This window comes from Rana temporaria, chromosome 3 (genome assembly GCF_905171775.1).
Source record: "Rana temporaria chromosome 3, aRanTem1.1, whole genome shotgun sequence".
In the NCBI taxonomy this organism is placed as follows: domain Eukaryota; kingdom Metazoa; phylum Chordata; class Amphibia; order Anura; family Ranidae; genus Rana; species Rana temporaria.
In genome coordinates this window covers 452345942-452370603 of record NC_053491.1, presented here as the reverse complement: position 1 = coordinate 452370603, position 24662 = coordinate 452345942, and the positions used below count along the sequence as shown (strand labels likewise).

The following is a 24662-nucleotide window of genomic DNA, read 5'->3' as shown; positions in this document are numbered from 1 at the left end:
AAATTCCGGGATGTCCACGGATGAGACATTTGGTGAGTGAGGCTATTAGGCACCTTAGGATTACAAACGAATGAGGTCAGGAGCGAGCGTTCTAAGGACAACCCAAATGGTCGCGACAACCTGCGCAAGAGTCGTCGAAGCTGAGACATAGATCCCAGTACGCGTTCAGGGGGAACCTCCGCATCCGCGCTCCAAAGTAAGTTATTTGGGTGAGCCTGGGCCAGCCAAAGTTTTTCAATCTCCGTCCACTTGTTGTAGGACCGTTGGGTGAACCACGAAGCTATTGCGCGAAGTTGGGCAGCCTGATAATATTTAACGAGGTTGGGAAACGCAAGGCCCCCGTCCAAACGCGCTGCCATTAGTACCGTTTGGGGTATCCTATGTCGTTTGTGTTTCCAGGTAAATTTAATTTGATCAAATTGGAGTTTTCTCAGGTGTTTATAAGGGACAGGGACGGTGTCACGTACCTTAAGGATGAGCCCGACGTGCAGGAAGTGGCTGCTGTTGCTCCTCTGATCCCGGACCCCTGGTAGAGTAGACAGGGGGAGCGGGAATGCAGAGTCGCACAAGCGCCAGGGATGACGCTGGTGCAGGGGCCGGATGGAGCTTCTGCGGAGTCCGAGGAAGTCTCTGAAAGGCAGGTGCAGGCTGGTAAGTAGCAGCCTGGATGCAGGAGCACTGGAACAGCAGGCAAGCCGGAAAGGAAGGTATTCTGAAAGTCTGGCCGCAGCAGGTCCCAGAAGACTGGACAGGGTCCCAGAAGACTGGACAGGCAGGAGCAGCCGGACTGGTAACAGGAGAGGCCCAGGTAACAGAGAGGTCGACTAGCCGGGTCGGCAACAGACGGTCAGCGGAGTACCAGGGGTCAGGCAGAAGGATGGTCAGAGCAAGCCGAGGTCAGGGCAGGCGGAAGACAGGAACAACGGAGACAAGCCGGGTATCAGGATCTGGATCAAGCAGGAGTAGTTGGTACAGGTACAGGTACAGGTACAGGTGGTCTCAGGAAACGCTGCAGACCGGACAGCAAGGGGCCAGGCTTCCAGGACACTTTAAGTAGGTTGTTTTGGCGCCAAATAGACGCATGCACGTGCCCGCGCGCCGTTACCGCCGATGCGCGCTCCCGTGCGCCGTTACCGCCGGTGCGCGCGTGCACGAGCGCGATGCCGTGGTTGCGCGCGCATTGCGCGTGCCGATGCGCCGCTAGCGCCCTCTGGTGGCCGAGATAATTCATGACATTGCCCCCCCCCAAGGGGCAGCCTCCGGATGCCCAACTGAGTCATCTTCAGCGGGTGAGAGTCTTTAAACAACTGAATTAGTCTTTCGGCGTGTATGTTGTCCTCCGGTTCCCATGAATTTTCCTCTGGCCCATACCCCTTCCATTTAACGAGGAACTGAATTTGGTTGCGTCTCTTCCTGCAATCCAGGATAGATTCCACCTCAAATTCCTCCTCACCGTCGACTAATACTGGTTCTGGGGGATCGGTATCCCGTCCAGGGAAGGAGTTGGGGACGTCCGGTTTGAGCAGGGCCACGTGAAACACCGGGTGGATTCGAAAGGACTCTGGTAAGTCAAGTTCGTAGGCCACCTCGTTTATCCTTCTCTTGACAGCAAAGGGACCCACGAATTTAGGACCCAGCTTCTTCGTAGGGCATGCAAGCCTTAAGTTCAAAGTGGACAAGTAAACTTTAGTTCCGGGTACTAAGTTGAGTTCCCCCCTTCTTCTCCTGTCAAAGATTTCCTTATTACGTTCCTGTGTTTGGGTCATGGTTTCCTGCAGGATCCTGTTATTTGAGTTAAAGAAATCCAAGGTGTCTTGAACGGCGGGTACCGTACTTTCCGGAACAGAATTAGAGAGGAACAGTGGGTGGAACCCATAGTTGGCAAAAAAAGGAGACTGTTTGGTGGCCGAATGGATGGAATTATTATAGGCGAACTCCGCCAAGGGCAGCAGAGAAACCCAGTCTTCTTGCGAAAAGGACGAGAAGCAGCGGAGATACTGTTCAAGGGTCTGATTCGTCCTCTCCGTCTGCCCATTTGACTGTGGGTGGTATGCTGAGGAAAACGATAGGCCGATCTCGAGACTGCTGCAAAGTGCCCTCCAAAACCTAGATGTGAACTGTACTCCACGGTCGGACACAATATCCGCAGGAACACCGTGGAGTCTGACAATTTCTCTGATGAAGGCTTTAGCCGTCTCTGGAGCCGAGGGTGTGCCCTTTAAGGGGACAAAGTGTGCCATCTTAGACAGCCTGTCCACTACCACAAAGATAGTGGTGAAGCCCTCCGATGGGGGAAGTTCCACGATGAAGTCCATGGAGATCCTTCTCCAAGGCCTTTCCGGTACGGGTAATGGTTTAAGGAGTCCCCAGGCTCTGAGTTTACTCCCCTTGTTTCGAATGCACGTAGTGCACGATTCCACATAATCTTTGCAGTCCTTTAGAAGTTGGGGCCACCAAAAGGTGCGTTGCAGAAGTTCAGCGGTCTTTTGTATCCCAAAGTGCCCAGCCAGCTTGTGGTCATGACAGGAGCCCAGAACATTAACTCGCAGCCCCTCGGGTACGAAGATCTTATCCCGGTACCATAGCAGACCGTCCCTGGATTGTAGCTCCGGATCAGGTGGAGAAGAAATGTCAGCGGATGCCTGCCTGATCTGGGGTACCAAGTCTCTTTGTAGTAGCAAAAAGTTCCCTGAAGACAGAATAGTATCCGGAGGGTTGGGAGGCTCCGAACTGGCGTACATGCGGGAAAGAGCATCCGGTTTGACATTTTTCGACCCTGGCCTGTACGTGATGTGGAATGAAAACCTTGTAAAAAAAAGTGCCCACCTGGCCTGGCGTGGTCTAAGTCTCTTGGCTACTTTTAGGTACTCCAGGTTTTTGTGATCTGTAAAAATCAAAATCGGGTGCGCTGCTCCTTCCAGGAGGTACCGCCACTCCTCCAAGGCGGCTTTTATCGCCAACAGCTCTCGGTCTCCAACATCGTAATTTTTTTCTGCTTCAGATAGTTTACGAGAAAAGTAAGCGACGGGATATAGCAATGCCTTGGGACCCTGCCTCTGAGAGAGGACTGCTCCAACCGCGGTTTCAGATGCATCCACTTCAAGGATGTAGGGCAGGCTTGCGTCGGGATGTCTCAGAATGGATGCCGAGGTGAACAAGCCTTTCAGGGTTTCGAAGGCTGCTTGGGCCTCCGGTGTCCAGCAAAACCGAGCAGACAGTTTAGTCAAGTCCGTTATAGGAGAAATGATGTTGGAAAAGGCTTTGATGAACTTCCTATAAAAATTCGCAAACCCGACGAATCGCTGAACACCTTTTCTGTCAGTCGGAGCTGGCCAGTCAAGTATTGCGGAAACTTTCTGAGGATCCATCTCAACGCCCCTTACAGAGATGATAAGTCCCAGAAACTGTATACTGGAGCGCTCGAACTCGCATTTGCTGGGTTTTGCGTACAGTCCGTGGATACGGAGACGTTCAAGCACCTTCCTCACATGTACACGGTGTTTCTCTAGGGAAGGGGAGAAGATTAGGATATCATCCAGATAGACAATCACAAAGAGGTCCAGATAATCTCTAAAAATGTCATTGACAAAATGTTGGAATGTTGCCGGAGCATTACAGAGCCCAAAGGGCATGACTAGATATTCAAAGTGCCCGAAACGGGTACGGAAGGCGGTCTTCCACTCGTCGCCTTCGCGTATGCGGACAAGGTTGTAGGCCCCTCGGAGGTCCAATTTAGTAAAAATGACCGCGGACCCCAGACGCTGAAATAGTTCGGGTACCAAGGGAAGAGGGTATCTGTTTTTAATAGTTATTTTGTTGAGTTCCCGGTAGTCCACACAGGGGCGAAGGGAATGGTCTTTCTTTTCAACAAAAAAGATGCCTGCACCCGCGGGTGACGTGGAGGCACGGATGAACCCCCTCCTCAAGCTGTCATCGATATAGGTTTTCAGGGTCTCAAGTTCAAGTCCGGTTAAGGGGAAGATCCTTCCGAAGGGGACTTCGGCACCAGGAAGGAGTTCGATGGGGCAATCATAGGCCCTGTGGGGTGGGAGGGTCTCGGCCCCCTTTTTGCTGAAAACATCCAGATAGTCATGATAAATTTCTGGGACGGATTGACGAGTCTCAATGTCAGAGTCCGAACAGAGTAATGGCAGGGGTGGAGACGGTAGTTGCAGGCAATGCTGTCGGCAGAATGGAGAGTTGAAGTCAATTTTACCAGTGGCCCAGTCAATCTGGGGGTTGTGGACTTGGAGCCATGGTACTCCCAGTATGACAGGGAACAGAGGGGAGTTGATCACATCCAAGCATAAGAGTTCGTGGTGGTTATCGGCAATGGTGGTGGCAAGAGGCTGGGTCTCCTGGGTGACGGGACCAGATTTTAACACCGAGCCGTCTGCTAAGTACACAGAAAGTCCAGTAGACCTGGGGCGGAGAGGAATCTGATATCTGAAGGCAAATGATTGATCCAAAAAGCAGCTACAGGCTCCTGAATCAATAATGGCGCTGGTTTGTATAGTTCTTCCTGGAAGCTGAAATAAAACAAGGATAGCCAGATGAGTGGAATTGCTTGGACGGACAGGTAGGGATACAGACGACAAGGATTGACACTTACGCAGCTTGGCAGGACAGGTCCTCACGTAGTGTCCGGACTCCCCGCAGTACAGGCACAGGTTGTTGGCCCTACGGCGTTGTCGTTCCTCCGGAGTAAGTGAAGGGCGAAGGAGGCCTAGCTGCATAGGCTCTGAATTATCAGGGGTAGAAGAGGCTGTGGGCGCTGGTAGAGGTGGATTGAACGTGGAAGGTACCCGTGGCATCATCCAGACCGGACGGGATGGGGCAGTGGTCCTTTCAGTCCTGCGCTCCCTCAGGCGCCGATCGATCTGGATGGTCAAGTTGATTAAAGCGTCCAGGGTCCCAGGAACTCCTACCCGGGCCAGCTCATCCTTTAGCGGTTCGGACAGGCCAAGGCGAAACTGGTAGCAGAGAGCCGAGTCGTTCCAGGTTGTGTCAGAACACCATTTGCGGAATTCGGACACATAGTCTTCGGCGGGTCTACGACCCTGTTGTAGAGCATGTAATGCGGCTTCTGCAGTGGCGGTCTGATGCGGGTCCTCATAAAGCAGAGACATAGCCTGGAAAAAGGCGGTTAAGTTGTCAAGTGATTCATCCTTGATCTCCATGAGGCGATGAGCCCAGGTTTGCGGTTCGCCAGACAGTAGCGAAACGACGAAGCCCACCTTAGTAGCTTCCAGAGAGAAAGTCCGGGGTTGGAGGGCGAAGTATAATTCGCAAGCGTTGCGGAAGGCTCGGAATTTGTTACGTTCTCCCGCAAACCTCTCGGGCATGGGAACTTTAGGTTCAGGTGGCAGCATTATTACTGATGGCGAAGCGGATGCCCCTGAAGTCGCAGAGGCTGTGGCAGGAGTGGACAAGGCTTGGACCCGATTTTCCAGACGTGTGTAACCTTCTTGCAGGGTTCGGACGGCCTGGGTTAGTCCTTCCAAATGGCGGCAGAGTTCCTGCATCGGATCCACTCCCTGCGCGGGCTCGGACATGGCTGTCCGGTACTGTCACGTACCTTAAGGATGAGCCCGACGTGCAGGAAGTGGCTGCTGTTGCTCCTCTGATCCCGGACCCCTGGTAGAGTAGACAGGGGGAGCGGGAATGCAGAGTCGCACAAGCGCCAGGGATGACGCTGGTGCAGGGGCCGGATGGAGCTTCTGCGGAGTCCGAGGAAGTCTCTGAAAGGCAGGTGCAGGCTGGTAAGTAGCAGCCTGGATGCAGGAGCACTGGAACAGCAGGCAAGCCGGAAAGGAAGGTATTCTGAAAGTCTGGCCGCAGCAGGTCCCAGAAGACTGGACAGGGTCCCAGAAGACTGGACAGGCAGGAGCAGCCGGACTGGTAACAGGAGAGGCCCAGGTAACAGAGAGGTCGACTAGCCGGGTCGGCAACAGACGGTCAGCGGAGTACCAGGGGTCAGGCAGAAGGATGGTCAGAGCAAGCCGAGGTCAGGGCAGGCGGAAGACAGGAACAACGGAGACAAGCCGGGTATCAGGATCTGGATCAAGCAGGAGTAGTTGGTACAGGTACAGGTACAGGTACAGGTGGTCTCAGGAAACGCTGCAGACCGGACAGCAAGGGGCCAGGCTTCCAGGACACTTTAAGTAGGTTGTTTTGGCGCCAAATAGACGCATGCACGTGCCCGCGCGCCGTTACCGCCGATGCGCGCTCCCGTGCGCCGTTACCGCCGGTGCGCGCGTGCACGAGCGCGATGCCGTGGTTGCGCGCGCATTGCGCGTGCCGATGCGCCGCTAGCGCCCTCTGGTGGCCGAGATAATTCATGACAGACGGGTAGTGTTTGGAAAAGGATAAAGGAGCTTTGGGAGTATCATCATTTTAACTGAGGCAATCCGACCAAGTAGAGAAATATGGTGCTTTTTCCATTGTATTAGCAGAGATCGTATTGAGTGGAATAGGGGAGGGAAGATCACCATGGTTTTATTAGAGCTTGGAAGGTCTTTACAACATGTTTTCAGCATAAGATTTTTCAGCACCAAGAAGGACATTTTCTTTAACCATACACATATTGTACTGTCACATGAACACTGAGAGAGGATGAATGAATGAATTGTATAGCACTACTCATGCGAACTGAATCGCCTCTGGGCGCTTTTTCCAGCCAGTGTCTGCTTGGCTGGTGCGGTCATTTTACCCTGTAGAATCGTGACACGCTTGGGACACACAGATATACATATATGTACTGGGCCAATTTTGGACCAGATCCAATTTACCTACCAGCATGTCTTTGGAGTGTGGGAGGAAACCCACATAGGCACAGGGAGAACATGCAAACTCCAGGCAGATGGTGTTGTGGTCGGGATTCGAACAAGCAACCCTTTTGCTGCTAGGCGAAAGTGCTACTCACTGCACCACTGCTTTCTCCTGCTTGCCAATTACATTTTCTCTGGACTGGAGCTCCAGAGTCGCTTTAAGGCTCATACTCTTCCTTATTACCTATACACAAAGGGGTGGGAATGCTCATGACTGCATCAACCTCATATGGCCACATGACCATATCATACCAGTGTCATTAACCTAATATGACCAAGCAGTCAATGAGGTCAATGATGTCATGGGCATCCTCACCCCTTTGTAAAATCAGCTGTTGGGCATGGAGTCCCCCACTAGCATTTCATTGCACCAAGAATGACGGCTGGCTTCAGACCCAAACATGAGAATTTCCTACCCAACACCTGAAGTTACAAAGGTGCAGAGATGCTTGTGACATCATTGATTTAACATTGTTACATGGCCATATTATTTCAATGACCCTAACATTAAATGGCCATGTGGCCATATTAGGTCAATGATGTCACGACCGTCCCTGACCCTTTGTAAAATCTACTGTAAGGCAGGGAATGCCCTGCCTAAATCTTGTTGGACCAAGAATGACAGCTGGCTTCAGTGTTCGGCATGGAACACTGGAATTACCCACCCTTCAGCTCATGTTACAAAGGAGTGGAGATGCTGGTGACATCATTTATCTAATATGGTCATATTATTTCATTGTCATTGACTTAATATAGCCACATGGCTTTTAGGTCAAAGATGTTGAAAATATTTTTGAATCTTTTTAATATCAGCTGTGTGGTGGTGAATCTCCTACCTGCATCTCATTGGACCAAAACATGAAAGTTGGCTTCAGGGTCCCTATTTCTGATCAGCAATTGACTTCTTTCTATGCCGTATCAACCTGCTTTAAGCTGTTTTTGAATTTCGGTAAATTTGTTTGACAAGAGAATCAGTTATGGTATGAATAGCTCATGAATGCGTGTCCTATATTGAGAAGCATCAATATTTTATTCATGTAGACTACTGAAAGGTCCAACTTAAAATGTAATTTCACTAATGACTACTGTTTTTTTTTTTTTTTTTCAGATCCTCAGCAAAGGCAGAATAATAAGTGTGGGCAAACAGAAGCGAGATCAAGGCCAAGGCATTGTCACTATGTCACTCATTGTAACAAAGGACTTAATCCCATCATTTCGTATTGTGGCATACTATACCATTAAGAAAGAGCTTGTGTCGGATTCCCTCTGGGTGGATGTGGTTGATGAATGCATGGGAACGGTAAGGTGGCCAGTTTAAATGGAAGGAAACCTTTTGAATAGCAGAAAACACACCTATGAATTGTGCAACATTTTTTAAAAGTCAAGCCACTTTTTTAAAATAAATTTGCAATTCAGTAACAATTTGTTAATGTGCTTTGACAGTACCAACTGTAGGTGAGGGTGTCATGGACATGCAATAATGTCTGGCAGCTTACCTTCTCCTCCATGTGTCAATTAGAGGCCTGACTCTCTTTCTGGCTGCCTTTTATCACCTCTCCTTCGCCATCACAGGAACTCTATATTACCGTATTTATCGGCATATACCACGCACATTTTTCCCCTTAAAATCAAGGGAAAATCGCGGGTGCGCGATATATATGTCGATCCCCGCTGTCTCTGAGCCGCTAGCCTAGAGCTGAGCCGAGTGTACTGCGCACTCGGATAGGCTCGGCCACGCTCGGCTCCGCCTGCAGTCACACGAGAGGAGCCGAGAGAACCCGAGAGTAGCCGAACACACAGGAAATCCGTCTCCTCTCGGCTCGCGCCAAATCCAAAAAAACAAACACCGCTGCAACCCCGGGCAAGGTGCGGATGAAGGCCGCAGACAGACACGCTGGACGGAGATGGACACCTGGATGGAGGCCACAGACGGACACGCTGGACGGAGACGGACACCTGGATAGAGGCCGCAGATGGACCCCGTGCAAGGAAGCCACAGACGGACACCCACAAGGCTGGACGGACCCTGCGCAAGGCCGCAGACGGACGCCGGACAAGGCCGCCGATGGACGCAGGGCAAAAATGTAAGTTTTTCTTTTTTTTCCTTTTTTACCTTTCTAAGCTTGGGGTGCACGTTATACGCCGGCGCACGGTATACCCCGATAAATACGGTAACTAGTGCACTGCTGGTCTGCTTTGCTGTTCAACTTTGTTTGTTAGCTTGTGTTCCTGTTTGCCATGTGCTACGTTAATCTTTCTATGTACCGATTTTGGCTCGCCTCTGACTACTCCTGTTTGCCTGTTACCCTGACCTTTGGCCTGTCCCTTGGTTACCCTTGTCTGCCTGTTGCCCCGACCTCAGCTTACCCATCACTATCCCTTGTGTCCTGAGTGGCTGCTTCCCCTCTCTCCCTACGGAGCGTGACCTGGGGGACCCCAGGGGCCGCGACCTGAGTTCAGTTGCAGGGAAGGCCATCCTCACCACTAGAGGCTCTGGTAAAAACCTGCTGGACCTTAGACTCCGCGCCCTGGGGAATCTTGGGCTCACGTTTCCTGTCCATCCGCAGCAGTCCGCTATTGGGTTCACTACCTTGCGGTGCACCCCTGTCTCCAGCGGGGTGCATTTGTCACCTGGCCACAGGTGACCTGACAGAGGGTAATTCTTCAGTTGAGGAGACCTGTGTGGCAGCTACTGTATATAAGAGTGTACTTCCCTTCAATTTGTAGAGATTTCATCACAATTTGTGGTACATTACCAGGACAGGACGTGAAAGGAAATCAACTCAATTCCTGGCTTGTCCCTGGGACAGGAGATGAAAGGGAAGTGTTGGCTGTACATTCGCTGCCAGAGCAGGTTTTTTTTTGTTGCACATGTTAAAAACATTTTAGGCTTGAAGATTACTTAAAACCTCTAAAACATTATATACTTTTTGGAATCAATCACCCTGGAGAATAAAATAGTCGTAGTTTAATTTTTTTATGTCACGCGATAATAGCACAACGCTTTATCAAGTGCAAAATGTTAGTAAAAAGATACACTCAAGTTATTTTAAGGCACAGAGAGACAATATATTACCCAATTTTTCGGTAAAATATAAAAGTTGAAGTTACGTTGAGTATAGAGACATCCTACATGTCGAGCCTTAAAAATGAAGCTTCGGCACCCTAAATCTTTACCATAGGCGATGCTTTAAAGGCCCCGACAGGTCAGAGTAAGCAATTAAAAATGGCCCTAGAATTATTGCTATAACTCCACTGTATGCATCAAGCGTTAGCAAGTGAGAACAGCTTGCTGTGAATTTTTCTGATCACTTTTGCCAAGTGTTAGGCCTCGTACACACGATAGGTTAACCAGAGTCCAAACCAATCGTGTGTAGGCCCCATAGGTTATTTAACCTTAGGTTAAAAAATGGCAACTTGCTTTAAAATTTAACCGATGGTTTGCTAACCGATAGGTCAAAACCGATCGTTAGTACGCACAACCATCGGTTAAAAATCCACGCATGCTCAGAATCAAGTCGACGCATGCTTGGAAGCATTGAACTTTGTTTTTTTCAGCACGCCGTTGTGTTTTACGTCACCACGTTCTGACACGATCGTTTTTTTAACTGATGGTGTGTACGCACGACGGACCATCAGTCAGTTTCATAGGTTAACCTAGGACAACGGTCCTTCAGAACGTTGTCCTCTGGTTAACCTATCGTGTGTACGAGGCCTTAGCATAGCTGTCTTGCTTTCATGTGTGAGTGAGTGCCCCTTATAGCCAGATTCCATATTTCCACGGGGCCCCACTACAGAAGGATAACGTCCTTTCAATTACCAGTGACACCTGTCCTTAATTAAATTGACTACAGAGACATTTTGAGAGACACCACATTGATCATGGATTCTCTTCACCAGCTCTTTTACACCTTACATGATACACTCTTCTTCTTACTCCTACTCTCTTTAGGCATGGAGGGAACCTGCTGTATACTCCCAACTGTCCCTTATTTTGAGGGACTGTCCTTAATTTGGAACAAAGTCCCTCTGTCCCTCTTTCCTCCTCATTTGTCCCTCATTTTAGTCTGATCTTTTTAGGTATGTACAAAATGCACTATCTTTCAAAATGTGTTTCCCAGTGCTAAATCTTTCATCCACTTACTTCATTGTTTCATTTGTACAATTAAAAACCCATAATAAAGCAATAGTAGTTTAAAAAACACTTTTTGATTTAACAAATCTTTTTTTTGTATAATGAGCCTTTAAGGGGTCGTGGCAGGGTGTGTGTCCTATGCCTATATATGTTTTCTAATAGGTGTTGGGAGGTATCTATACTTTGTAAGGCCACAGACACTGTGGTTCAAGCCAAGGCCCCTAGGAGGGTTCAGTTATGCATGGGGCCCTGATATAGGGACCCTGCCGTTCAGAAGGGCAAACCATATAGCCACCAGTCCATCCTTGCTTCAGTCCATCACTACCTCCCTTTCAGAGATGGTTGCTTCTTCTTCCCTTTACATCTCACTCTTCTTTACCCAGAAGGTGAACATGATGATTTACACTCCTTTCCCCATTCCCATTCACTGTAGGTGCACACTTTCACTCTCTTCACAAGTAAATTAGACCAGTCATTGTTACTACATCAGAACTTTCGTTACCTGAATCTTCTGTAGTTATTAAGTTGTTACAACAGCAAGGCAACATATCAATAATCATGGCAGTACACATTCTTCCTATACTGCTACTGATACTTGGGCTGTGCTGTGGTGCTCATACCTTTAGACACGTTGGTGTCAGGAACCATGAATCAGATGGAGACAAAAATGAAGTAAAAATCATACCTTTTAATGTAATGGTAAAATAATAGTACAGATCCGTAATCATAGTCAAAACAGAAGTCAAAGATCAAAAGCAAAAGCAGGTAATCAGACAAGCCAGTGATCAGGAAACCAGAGATCAGCATAGTCGGGGGCAGAAGAACAGGATCAGGAACCAGAAGGGATGTCAGCCGGCAAAGTCTTTAACAGGAAGACAGCAGAGAAACTCCAGATATGTTGACCAGATGAAGGCAAGAAAGGAATGAACAAGGCAGTTTAAATTATAGCCAGAAGGGGCTGGCTGTAGGTGGGGCTGACAAGCAGATAATGATAACTACTTGAGCCACTGAAGAATCAATGAGTGCTGACAATTATCCGACAGCTGAGCAGCCTGAGCACTGAGAAGGGAACTGTTAAGCCCAGCCCTAACAGTTGGTTCTCAACAAGTACAGTAGTGGTCTGGCTTCAAGTACCATTTCAGGGTCCTGCTACGAGGTGTATGGTCTCTGTCTCATCCCCATGACCAACAACAGCAACCCAGGCTCAACTACCAACCACTTATATACTGTATATCCCTTCTACAGGAAGCACCACAGACCAAAAAGTGCAGACATGCCACTGTTAACCCATGAATTACCAGACATTAACCCCAAGTGCATATACAAATAACATTTTAGGTACCTGCCTACACACATGCATTGCAATTTATGTTTTCATGTGTAGTTGCCCCTGACAACATGAGTTTAATTTTATATGTGTGTGTATGTCGGCGTGCAAAACAGATTATAGCGCACACATTCAAGAATAACATTTATCCTGCAAGGCTAGTTAAAACACCTGAACATATTAAAAAAAATACGGGGGTTTGGTCACACTATATGTTTATATAGTGCTAAACCCACTTACTGCGACAAGTACCCCGAATTAGTGGGTCTCCCCTAGTAATAGAATGAAAGATCCTGCGTCTCCACCATGGGAGCCAAACTCCCAGGGTGTGCCCCCCAAATATGTTTTTGTATGTCAGGATGGGGGCTCAACATGTTTTTGGAGGGAGGATTTAAGTGCTTGGATGTAACTTTGGTTCTTTATACTTTTTTTCTATTTTTTTTCAACTGTTAAAGTCGAAGCAAGGCGTAAATGAGCCCTTAGGCCCTGTACACACAATCAGTCCATCCGATGAAAACGGACTAAAGGCTGAAGTCTGATGGTCTTATGGTCTCATGTGCCTACACACCATCAGTTCAAAATCCGATTGAGTCCAACGCGGTGACGTAAAACACAACGGCGTGCTGAAAAAAATGAAGTTCAACGCTTCCAAGCATGCGTCGACTTGATTCTGAGCATGCGCAGGTTTTGAACCGATGCTTTTGCATACTAACCATCAGTCCCATTTTAAAGCAGGTTTTAAAACTTTGGACTGAAGGACAAAAGTCCGATGGGCAATACACACGTTAGGTTTGGACCGATGAAACTGAACTTCAGTCCGTTTTCATCAGTTTGGACTGATCCTGTGTACAAGGCCTTAGGCCTTGTACACACGGTCGGACCAAACCGATGTTACTGGTCCGTCGGACCGTTTTCATCGGTTCACCTCTGAAGTGGCCGTACGGCCTGATTTGTGTACACACCATCAGTTCAAAAACCGATCGGGTCAGAACGCGGTGACGTAAAACACACGACGTGCTGAAAAAAACGAAGTTCAATTCTTCCAAGCATGCGTCGACTTGATTCTGAGCATGCGCGAGTTTTGAACCGATGCTTTTCTGTACTAACCATCGGTTTGGTCCGATCGGGCAGCGGTCCATCGGTTCGGTTTTGAAGCATGTTTTAAAATTTTGGACCGAAGGAAAACAGACCGATGGCCTATACACACGGTCGGTTTGGTCCGATGAAAATGAACTTCGGTTCATTCTCAGCGGACCAAACAGACCGTGTGTACGGGGCCTTAGAGTTATCTGGAATATGTAATACGAGGGCCACAGTTGAAAACCTGCAAAGCTCAAGGTTAATGATCTAGTTTGCCATGTTTGGAACGTGTAGGGCAGGCCATTGAAATGAATGGGCTGATCTATGCTTGTAGTGTGGTATAGTGTTAATGGGACCTCAGACTATAATGTGTATGGTCAGTTAACTAAGATTCATATAATAATAAGAATGGCTCCAAAGTCTGGCAAAATAAACTTGTTTGCATCTCAAGTAAATGGTATTTTTCTTTCTCCTTTTCTATCCTGGAACCCAACACTAGCTGGAGGTGGACAGCAAAAAGAAGACCGCAGCACCATCAGATCTTATACCCTTGACGCTGAAAGCAGATCATGATTCTTACGTTGGATTAGTGGCTGTAGATAAAGCAGTCTTTGTATTAAACAAGAAATATAAAATAACCCAGAGTAAGGTAAGAACTATCGTGTGTGGCATTGTTCAACACATAAGTATTTCAAGGAATTTTCAGTTTCTTTATCTATTGTTACTAAATAGAACGCATAGTTATTTTGTATAAACTTTTATCTTTTTATTTATAAAAAATCGGAATAAAAAAAATATAATATAGCATTTTATATCTTAAAGTGGAGTTCCACCCCCCCAAAAAAAATCAAAAAATAAATATAAAAACAAACTTGAAAAAAATGTTTATACTCACCTGAAAGGGCGGTTGCTATGCGGAAGTAGTTCTTTAGCCTCTTCCTCCACCGCGTGGATCTTCTGCCTCGTCCTCCATCGCGGTGTCTTCTGGTAAATGGGGCATGTGCAGTAGGAAACGGGCAGTGAAGGGCAGCCTTCACTGCCTGTTTCCCTTAGGCCTAGTACACACGAGAGGATCGATCCGCGTAAACGGTCCGGAGGACCGTTTCCGCGGATAAATCCTCTGGCGGATTTTGATCTCATGGTTGTACTAACCATGAGATCAAAATCCCCGCGGAATTCCCTCCGCGGTGACGTGTCGCGCCGTCGCCGCAAAGGAATTCCACGCATGCGTCGAATCATTACGACGCATGCGAGGGATGGAATCGGACAGATTGATCCGCTGAGTCTGTACAGCAGGGGTTAAAACCTCACCGCTAGCGCCCGAATATCGCGGTAAATACAACGGTATAGCCGCGCTACGAATAGCGCGTCTATACCGTCACCGCGGCTGCGCGCCTCAGTGTGAAAGCAGCCTAAGTGAAAAGGCTATTCCCCTGGAATTGAGACCGGGTCAAAGGTCAGAATTGAATAATGGTAGTATGTAAAAGGGGGCACTCATAAAGTGTATAATCAAAAGTGACTAAATAAATCCGTCTGTACCAACAACCTAATATAAACAAATGGTGAACAATATAAATAAATTAAGTTAAATATAAGATATATATGACAATGTATAAAAAAGAATAAAGTGAATAAATAAAGTCCATTTAAATAGTGATTTGGGTGAAATCCATTCAAGTAGGTCCTAGACAGATTCAACTGGAAGAACAATATTGAAAGTTCCTATGGAAGGTGTCATCCTCCACCAAGAAAAAAGATCCCCCAAAAGTGCTCTAATAGATGGCTTCTTACCGCAGGACGTTGACCTAATTGTTTAGAAAAGGTCACATACAGCGATTGGTCACTAAACCAGATAGAGGAATTCAGCTATGCAGCAATGTGTCTCCTGGACTCGGATACTCTCATAAAAGAGGGAGAAGGAGAACCGCCATAGTAAAGTATTGTTTATTAGACACTCACTTCACAGTGGGCATTTGGCGCCTAATTAAAGGGGTGGTTCACCCTAAAAACTACTTTTTTTTTATTACACTGCCCCCCCACATTACAATCCGATTAAGGCTATTATTATTTTTTTGATGCTGTACATACCTTTGTACAGCATATTCACCCGTGCATCCGGGTTGCGAGTCCCGCGGGAGTGGGCGTTCCTAACATGTCTGTGATTGACGTTTTGCCCAAAAACGAGCTCCCCCCCGTCGCGTAAGCAGCGTCACGGTTGGCGAAAGGAGCCGAACGGCGAGTCGGCGCTATACTGCGCATGCGCATCGCCGTTCGGCTCCTTTCGCCAATCGTGACGCGGCTTACGCGACGGGGGGAGCTCGTTTTTGGGCAAAACGTCAATCACAGACATGTTAGGAACGCCCACTCCCGCGGGACTCGCAACCCGGATGCATGGGTGAATATGCTGTACAAAGGTATGTACAGCATCAAAAAAATAATAATAGCCTTAATCGGATTGTAATGTGGGGGGGCAGTGTAATAAAAAAAAAGTAGTTTTTAGGGTGAACCACCCCTTTAAGCTCAAAAATCAATCAATTAAAATGTAAAAGATAACATTGTAGCCAAATGGCCTCTTACTTTGAGTAGTGCCTGGGACCCGGCACTGAGGCTAGTCGGCAAGGCAGGTGTACTGCAAAGAGGGTTCCTCGCTGGGGAACTGGCGTGTGTGGAGGAGATTCTTTGCTGGATAGACAGCGTGCGTTCCAAGCACGAGAGCCAGTGGGACCGGAAGTGCGTACAAACGACGCACTTCCGGTCCTGCTGGCTCTCGTGCTTGGAACGTACGCTGTCTATCCAGCGAGGAATCTCCTCCACACACTCCAGTTCCCCAGCGAGGAACCCTCTTTGCAGTACACCTGCCTTGCCGACTAGCCTCAGTGCCGGGTCCCAGGCACTACTCAAAGTAAGAGGCCATTTGGCTACGATGTTATCTTTTACATTTTAATAAACAATACTTTACTATGGCGGTTCTCCTTCTCCCTCTTTTATGAGAGTATCCGAGTCCAGGAGACACATTGCTGCATAGCTGAATTCCTCTATCTGGTTTAGTGACCAATTGCTGTATGTGACCTTTTCTAAACAATTAGGTCAACGTCCTGCGGTAAGAAGCCATCTATTAGAGCACTTTTGGGGGATCTTTTTTCTTGGTGGAGGATGACACCTTCCATATAAACTTTCAATATTGTTCTTCCAGTTGAATCTGTCTAGGACCTACTTGAATGGATTTCACACAAATCACTATTTGAATGGACTTTATTTATTCACTTTATTCTTTTTTATACATTGTCATATATATCTTATATTTAACTTAATTTATTTATATTGTTCACCATTTGTTTATATTAGGTTGTTGGTACAGACGGATTTATTTAGTCACTTTTGATTATACACTTTATGAGCGCCCCCTTTTACATAAACCCTCACCTTGCAAAACAAATCATTCAGTTTACAATAGAAATGAAAGGCAAACCATTTTTGTATAGATATAAAAAAAACATTATAAATACCGGTAACTTTTTTTCCCTTTTTTATAAGTGATCACTAGTGATGGGCTCAGGCATGTTTGGATCGAACCGGCCAGAAAGCCGTCACTGCACACTGCCAATCATAGGCAGTGAGGTGTTTGCTGACCGGACGCTGCACATACACACACTGCCTATGATTGGATGTGTGCAGTGCCGACTTCCTAGTAGGTTAGATCTGAATATGTCCGCGCCCATTCCTAGTGATCACATACCCTGTGTTCTCAGCTGCATACGAGAGCTGGAGGAGGAGAAACAGCAGCACACTGAACTTCCAAGTGAATGGCTGTGCAGTGGGGGGGTGTCAGCACATGTCTGATAATTGAAGGAGAACAGGCTAAGTTCCCAGCATAGCTAGAAAACTGACCACACTGTGCTCACATGCTTAGTGTAGTAAATTTTTAATAGGACATCTGGGAGACTGGCAGGAACACCATAGATTTCACACAAAGAAAGCAATACAAAGAGAACGGGATACTTTTTATACAAGTACATGGTGCAGCAAGCACATATCAGGTATATTAAAGGTTGGGTTTACATATTCTTTTATAGCACAGTATGTGACAATACCATCCAACACCACAAACAGGATGCAAGCATTAGCGAAACACACTTGGCAAGTAAAACCTAATGAAAAACTACCTAACTAACAAAGTGACTATGATACACTATATACAAAGCAAGGGGAGAGATCGGGTAAGGCTAGGTATGGGCAAGAAATGGAAGAAACATTGGGTAAGACGGGTCAAGGGAATGGGTTAAATACAAGGGAAACAGGTAGAGGGATCAAGTGAACAGGTCCAAGCTTGCAAGGGTCAGGGTAGCAGGCACACAAGCAAAATCATTGGTTAAAGGGCAGCAAGATCAAGATGTTTGGAGCACAGTGGAAAACTCTGAGGCACTGTGGTAAACCTAGAAGAGGGGCTAAATATCTTTCCAGCCAGCTGCTAGGGGACACCCGGTGGTGGACACTGGGACTACTCCCTTCAGATCTGAGAATCACAGTGCCACCAGAAGGTGATCAAGTTCCTAAAATTTGGCAAGAGAGATTCTTTCTTATGAGTCCCATATCATGTGTATAGGCTTTGCTAAATATGTATTTGTAAGATAAATACAGTGTATCCGGAAAGTAATCACAGCACTTCACTTTTTCCACATTTTGTTATGTTACAGATTTATTACAAAATTGATTAAATTCATTATTTTCCTCAAAATTCTACAAACTATACCCCATAATTACAGAGTGAAACAAGTTTGATTGAAATCTTTAGAAATGTATTAAAAATAAGAAACGGAAAAATCCCATGGGCCAGATTCAAGAAGCTATTGCGCCCGCGCAACCATAGGTTGCGCGGCGCAATAGCTGTTTTGCTCCCGCGTAGCGATTGCCCCTGATTCAGGAACATCGCTACGCGGACTGCAGCCTAGGATATGACAGGCATAAGCCTCCTTATGCCTTCATATCTCAGGCTGCATTCTTGCGTTGTCCGCTATGGGGCGCGGCCATTGTGATCGGCGTATAGTATGCAAATTGCATACTACCACCGATTCACAAAAGCTGTGCGGGCCCTGCGCACGCAAGGTACGGAGTTTCCGTACGGCGACTTTAGCGCAAGGTTTCTCCTGCTGTAGCAGGGGCAGCCAATGCTAAAGTATAACCGCCCTTCCCTCTCGTGAAATTTAAATTTCACGTCGTTTACGTAAGTGAATCGTGAATGGCGCTGGACGCCATTCACGTTCACTTAGAAGCAAATGACGTCCTTGCGACGTCATTTGCCGCAATGCACGTCGGGAAAGTTTCCAGACGGAGCATGCGCTGTTCGCTCGGCGCGGGAGCGCGCCTCATTTACATTAGGCGCCCTTACGCCCGGCTATTTAGCATAGCGCCCGCGCAATTTACGGAGCTACTGCTCCGTGAATCGCGGGCATATCAAAATATTTGCGTGGGCGCAGAGCAAAAATCGCTGCCCTTTGCCCACGCAAATATTGCGTGGATCTACCTGAATCTGGCCCCATGTACATAAGTATTCACAGACTTTGCCATGACACTCAAAATTGAGCTCAGGTGAATCCTATTTTCACTGATCATCCTTGAGATGTTTCTACAACTTTATTGGAGTCCAGGTGTGGTAAATACAGTTGATTGGACATGATTTGAAAAGGCACACATCTGTCTATATAAGGTCCCACAGTTAACAGTGCATGTCAGAGCACAAACCAAGCCATGAAGTCCAAGAAATTGTCTGTAGACCTATAAGACAGGATTGTATCGAGGCACAGATCTGGGGAAGGGTACAGATTTTTTTTGCAGCATTTAAGGTCCCAATGAGCACAGTGGCCTCCATCATCTGTAAATGGAAGAAGTTTAGAACCACCAGGACTCTTCTTAGAGGGAGCTGACCGGCCAAACTGAGTGATCGGGGGAGAAGGGCCTTAGTCAGGCAGATGACCAAGAACCCGATGGTTACTCTGACAGAGCTCCAGCATTTCTCTGTGGAGAGAAGAACCTTCCAGAAAAAAAACTATCTCTGTCGCACTCCACCAATCAGGCCTGTATGGTAAAATGGCCAGACAGAAGCCACTTCTCAAAAGACAGCCTGTCTGGATTTTGCCAAAAGGCACCTGAAGGACTCTCAGATCATGAAAAACAAAATTCTATGGTCTGATGAAACAAAGCTTTAACGTTTTGGCCTGAATGGCAAGCATCATATCTGGAGGAAACCAGGCACCGCTCATCACCTGGCCATTATCATATCTACAGTGAAGCATGGTGGTGGCAGCATCATGCTGTGGGGATGTTTTTCAGCGACAGGAACTGGGAGACTAGTCAGGATTGAGGGAAAGATGAATGCAGCAATGTACAGAGACATCCTTGATGAAAACCTGCTCCAGAGGACTCTGAACCTCAGACTGGGGTGAAGGTTCATCTTCCAACAGGAGAATGACCCTACGCACACAGCCAAGATAACAAAGGAGTGGCTATGGGACAACTCTGTGAATGTCCTTGAGTGGCCCAACCAAAGTCCAGATTTGAACCCGATTGAACATCTCTGGAGAGATCTGAAAATGTCTGTGCACAGATGCTCCCCATCCAACCTGATGGAGCTTGAGAGGTCGTGCAAAGAAGAATGGGAAACTACCCAAAAATAGGTGTGCCAAGCTTGTAGCATCATACTCAAAAAGACTTGAGGCTGTAATTGGTGCCAAAGGTGCTTCAACAAAGTATTGAACAAAGGCTGTGAATACTTATGTACATGTCATTTTTCGTATTTTTTTTTTTAAATTTGCAAAGATTTCAAACAAACTTCTTTCATATTGTGGGGTATTGTGTGTAGAATTTTGAGAAAAATTATTAATTTAATCTATTTTGAAATAAGGCTGTCTTGTGGAAAAAGTGAGGCCCTGTGAATACTTTCCAGATACACTGCATTTAAAACATCAGTTCAAAAACACATAAACTAAAAAAAAACTTAACAAAAACCACGATAGATTACCTTTAAACTTGTAAGGACAGTGTTCCCACCAATGTTCTGAGATGAGAACACGGGGCACCTAGTGCAGTACTCCTCTATTATGATTTACATACCAGTCTCTAAGGAAGTGGTCCCCAACCTTTTTGGCACCGGCTGCGTGGAAAAAAATTGTGCCAAGGACCGGGGGGGGGTCACGATTTTTCGTGGGCAATGGCTCGTGTTAGCGCTTCAACCATCACGGCACCATGCTTGATAGGGTGTCAGGATGATTGAAGCACATTATTTCTATTATTACATTGTAGTAATAAATGAAATAGTTCAACTCACCATAATGTAGAATCAGTGGGAGCCCCGAGTGTGTCATCTGCCACCAGACGTGGATAGTCACTTGCCACGCCACCTGCTACGTTGCCTGTCACCAGATGCGGAGTGAGTGGAGCGCCCCTTGTGGTATGTCAGGAAGACAGCTGAGGGGGTGAACTACAAGTCCCAGCACACCTCACCTGTACTCCCACACACAGCTCACCTGTCACCGATGACATCACATCTCTGTGGGATCGCCCTCTGGATGTAGCAGGGTGTCTCCCTCTTCATGCTGCAGCTGGTCTCACCTGGCAGAGGGAGGGTCCGGGACTCCTTCGGCTGTCACTCTCTGGTTCCATCCTTCTGTCATTCCTGATTAGCTTTTTGGGGGGGTACAGGCAATCTGCGCCACAAACAAGGAAAAGTTTTCACACAGCGTGGAGCCGCAGAAGAGCAGTGATGTGGGGCGGGCAGTATGAGATGATGTCATCTCTCTGCTCCCCGCCGCACCTCCGACACTAAGATAGAGCACTGACTTTGAGGGCGAAAGAGCGGTAATGCGGGGGGGGGGGGCAGAGAGAGATATCATCTCTGCTTGCCCGCCCGCTTCTTCCATCCACCCAGCGCTCTCATGCCAGCAGCCCAGCATGTCTCTTGCCAGCCGCCCGCACCCGAGGTCCGGCTGCAGAATGGCCACAGCCCGGTAGTGGGCCCGGGGACCGGGGGTTGACGACCCCTGCTCTAAGGGACTATGGTTATACTTACGGGTATGGTTTGAATGTTGAGTGAGGGATTCTGAGGTTGTCCAGCTGAAAACGAGAGGACCGATTTGTAATACTATCTGGATTGCTAAGTTCTCATTAGGGACCTGGAATTTCAGAGGTTCGAAGAGTTTTGGGTGGGAAGAACCTCCAAATGTCCTCCTTGGGACCACAAAAGCAGACAGGAAACCCCCAAACCCTAGTGTGGGACTGGTATAGTGGAATGGAAGCTATTCTAATTTTCTATTGCACCAGAATAATGGACTATTTTGTAAAAAAAAATGTTTTCTGGATTATTTTCAAGCTCAATAAAGACTGTCACATATACAAGCGGTGGGCAGTGATCCTGAGCTCCAAGGGTTAGAACTTCTGGCAATGGTTTTATTGTTGTCTGCGCTTTTCTATCCCAGTGACAAATGCGTTTTTTGAGTACAGGTGTCACAAAGCCAGGAAGTAAGGAAAAATCTCCCCAATGGAGTGCCATACAGAAATTAAAATCGGTCAAAAAAATTTAATTCTTTACAACTCCAACCAAACCTGCAAAAAATAAATAAATAAAATTGACCACTATTTGGATATAACGTCACTTGGTGCTTTTTTATACAGATCTGTGAGCCTTTTGATTAATTTAGACCTCAGGACAGGCAGTAGGAAAACTATGTGAAATCTAAATTTCTGTATCTCTCAGGTATGGGACATTGTGGAGAAGTCTGACATTGGCTGCACTCCAGGTAGTGGTGCTAATAACATGGACGTATTCTATGATGCTGGACTTGCTGTAGAGTCAAATTTTGGAATGGTCACGAAACAGAGAAGTGGTATGTACAAAGAATTGCTTTAATTCTTCACCTTTTCTTACCTTAAAGTGATTGTAAGGGTCCGTTTTTTTCCTATAAAAATAACAAACATGTTATACTTATTCTGATGCAGTGGATTTGCACAGAACAGCCCGGATCCTCCTCTTTTCAGGTCCCTCTTGGCTGCCTCTGGCCCCTCCCTCCTGTTGAGTGCCCCCACAGCACCGAGCCCAGTCACAGCTCTGCGTGTTCATTCAGAAACGGAGCCCTGACCTGGCCCCCTCTGCCTTGGATTGGCTAGCTGACTTTGGTTGACAGCAGTGGGAGCCAATGGCACCGCTGTTGTGTCTCAGCCAATCAGGAAGGAGAATCTTGGACGGCTGAGGCATTTGTGGACATTGTTGGACAGAGAGGGACCCGAGGTAAGTATTAGGGGGTGCTGGGGCAGCTGCTGCACACAGAAGGCTCCCGTTTTTCTGCCCGTCGGAAAACCATACAGATGAACGGTTTTCCCACTCAGTTTTATGGCCTGATGGGGAAAAAAGAGATCTTTGATCTCTTTTTTTGTCCGGCAGTTTTCCTGTCGGAAAAACTGCGATGGAGCATACACACGGCCGGGATTCCCGGCGAAAAACTCTCTCACAAGCCTCTTATCAACAAAATATGATTTACCCCCAAATTCTCTCCAACCCTCACCCCTCCCTCTTCAGTAGAAAGCTTACCCCTCCCTAGATTCCTGATTATCAGTGCCTCCTCATCAGTGCCTGTTAGTGCCGACTATAAGTGCCCATTGGTGCCTTCTGTTAGTGCAACCTCATCACTGCCCATCAGTGCAGCCTATCAGTGCTCATCAGTGCAGCCTATTATTGCCCATCAGTGCAGCCTATCAGTGCCCATCAGTGCAGCCTCATCAGTGCAGCCTCATCGACGCACATCAGCGAAAAAGGAAAAATCACATATTTGTAAAATTGAATAACAGAAACGAAAAAAAAAAAAAAATAAAAAAAAAAATATATATATATATATATATATATATATATATATATATATATATATATATTCTTTCTACATTTTCTGTCTTTTTTCAATTGTTTAGTAAAAAGTAAAAAAAAAACAGCAGTGATTCAATGCCAACAAAAGAAAGCACTATTTGTTTAAAAAAAAAAAAAAATTATATTTGAATTGTTAAAGGGGTTGTAAAGACAAAAATATTTTCCTCTTAAATTAAAGTCTGACAGTAGCTGATAAAGTAAAAAGTAATGTTTTGCATTATAACAATTTGATACCTGTTGAAATCGAGCTGTTTTATTCACCTCCGTCACTCCTGAATCGTTATTCTCACTGACTTCCTGGTTTGTGGTGCGCATTCATTCTTGCTACATCACGGCCTAATGGGAACTACAGTTCCCATTAGGCTTAGCCTCCATGCCTGTGAGGGATAAGAGAGCATCTTCACGCAGGGCTGTAGTCATAGGGAGGGGGTGAGCACATTCTGCTTTCCACCATGCAAAACGGCTCAGATTCTGGTGGAAAGCAAGAAGAGGAGAGACAGGAAATGGCATTTTCAAACCTGGATTACTGTATTTTGGAGGTCAAAAGGAAAAACGAGGCAAGTGATATTTAAATGCTCTTGCTTACAGCAATCAATTGATCTTAAAAAAAATTAACCTTTAGTGTTCCTTTAATGAACGTGTATAAGTATTGAAAGCTGAACATCGGCCTGGACAGGAAGGGGGTGAAAGTGCCCGGTATTGAAGTATTTAAACAGATATAGTAAAACACTTTTAATGGTATATTTAAGAGAACAAAGGGTGTCTGATGAGCCGCTTATTGTTAAGGTTTAGATACACATTTTACCTTAGTTGTTAAAGCAGATGTAATATGTTCATTTGCACAGATCCATCATGTGATGCCGCCAAAAAACGCAAGCGTAGGTCATCTGCAGCACTGATTGAAATGAAGAACCAAAAAGGTGAGCAGAGAAATTACATACAGTAATGGGTGACACTATTTATTTAAATTGCATAATTTAAATTATATAACCTAAATTAAAATTACATATATGCTCTTACTGTTAAAGTATCTGTAATATGACCAGCCATGCCAATAATACATTATTGCAGGCCAGTACGGTCACCCTGATATTTCCTGGGGTAGCACTGTTGCCATATAGGCCAGCTACCTGGATTGAAGTGATAATGCTGATTCGCTTTGAATCCTATGAACTAAATTCATATGAAATGTTTAATGGACAATCATGATATATATTTCCAAGTCTAGTTTGTTTGATTAACTGTATGTGTTATGTGTTATACAGATCTTCAAAATGTGTTGGCTTACGTCTGAACATTCAGTAAGATATTCTGCATGATTAAAGCCCAACTCCGGGCATTATTTATTTTTATCATGCAGTAGGGCTGTGCCCACATTGCATG

At 46.5% G+C, this 24662-nt stretch overlaps 1 protein-coding gene across 1 annotated transcript in view; it reads left to right on the top strand.

The window, feature by feature from the left end:
- The window catches only part of LOC120933439 (complement C3-like), a 235993-nt gene that overhangs the window by 45530 nt on the left and 165801 nt on the right, over window positions 1-24662 (top strand). Inside the window, exons 13-16 of the mRNA XM_040346656.1 lie at window positions 7939-8130; window positions 13872-14021; window positions 22119-22248; window positions 24125-24199. Of these exons, the coding sequence (XP_040202590.1) occupies window positions 7939-8130; window positions 13872-14021; window positions 22119-22248; window positions 24125-24199 (547 nt within the window). The remainder of the gene's footprint in view (window positions 1-7938; window positions 8131-13871; window positions 14022-22118; window positions 22249-24124; window positions 24200-24662) is intronic.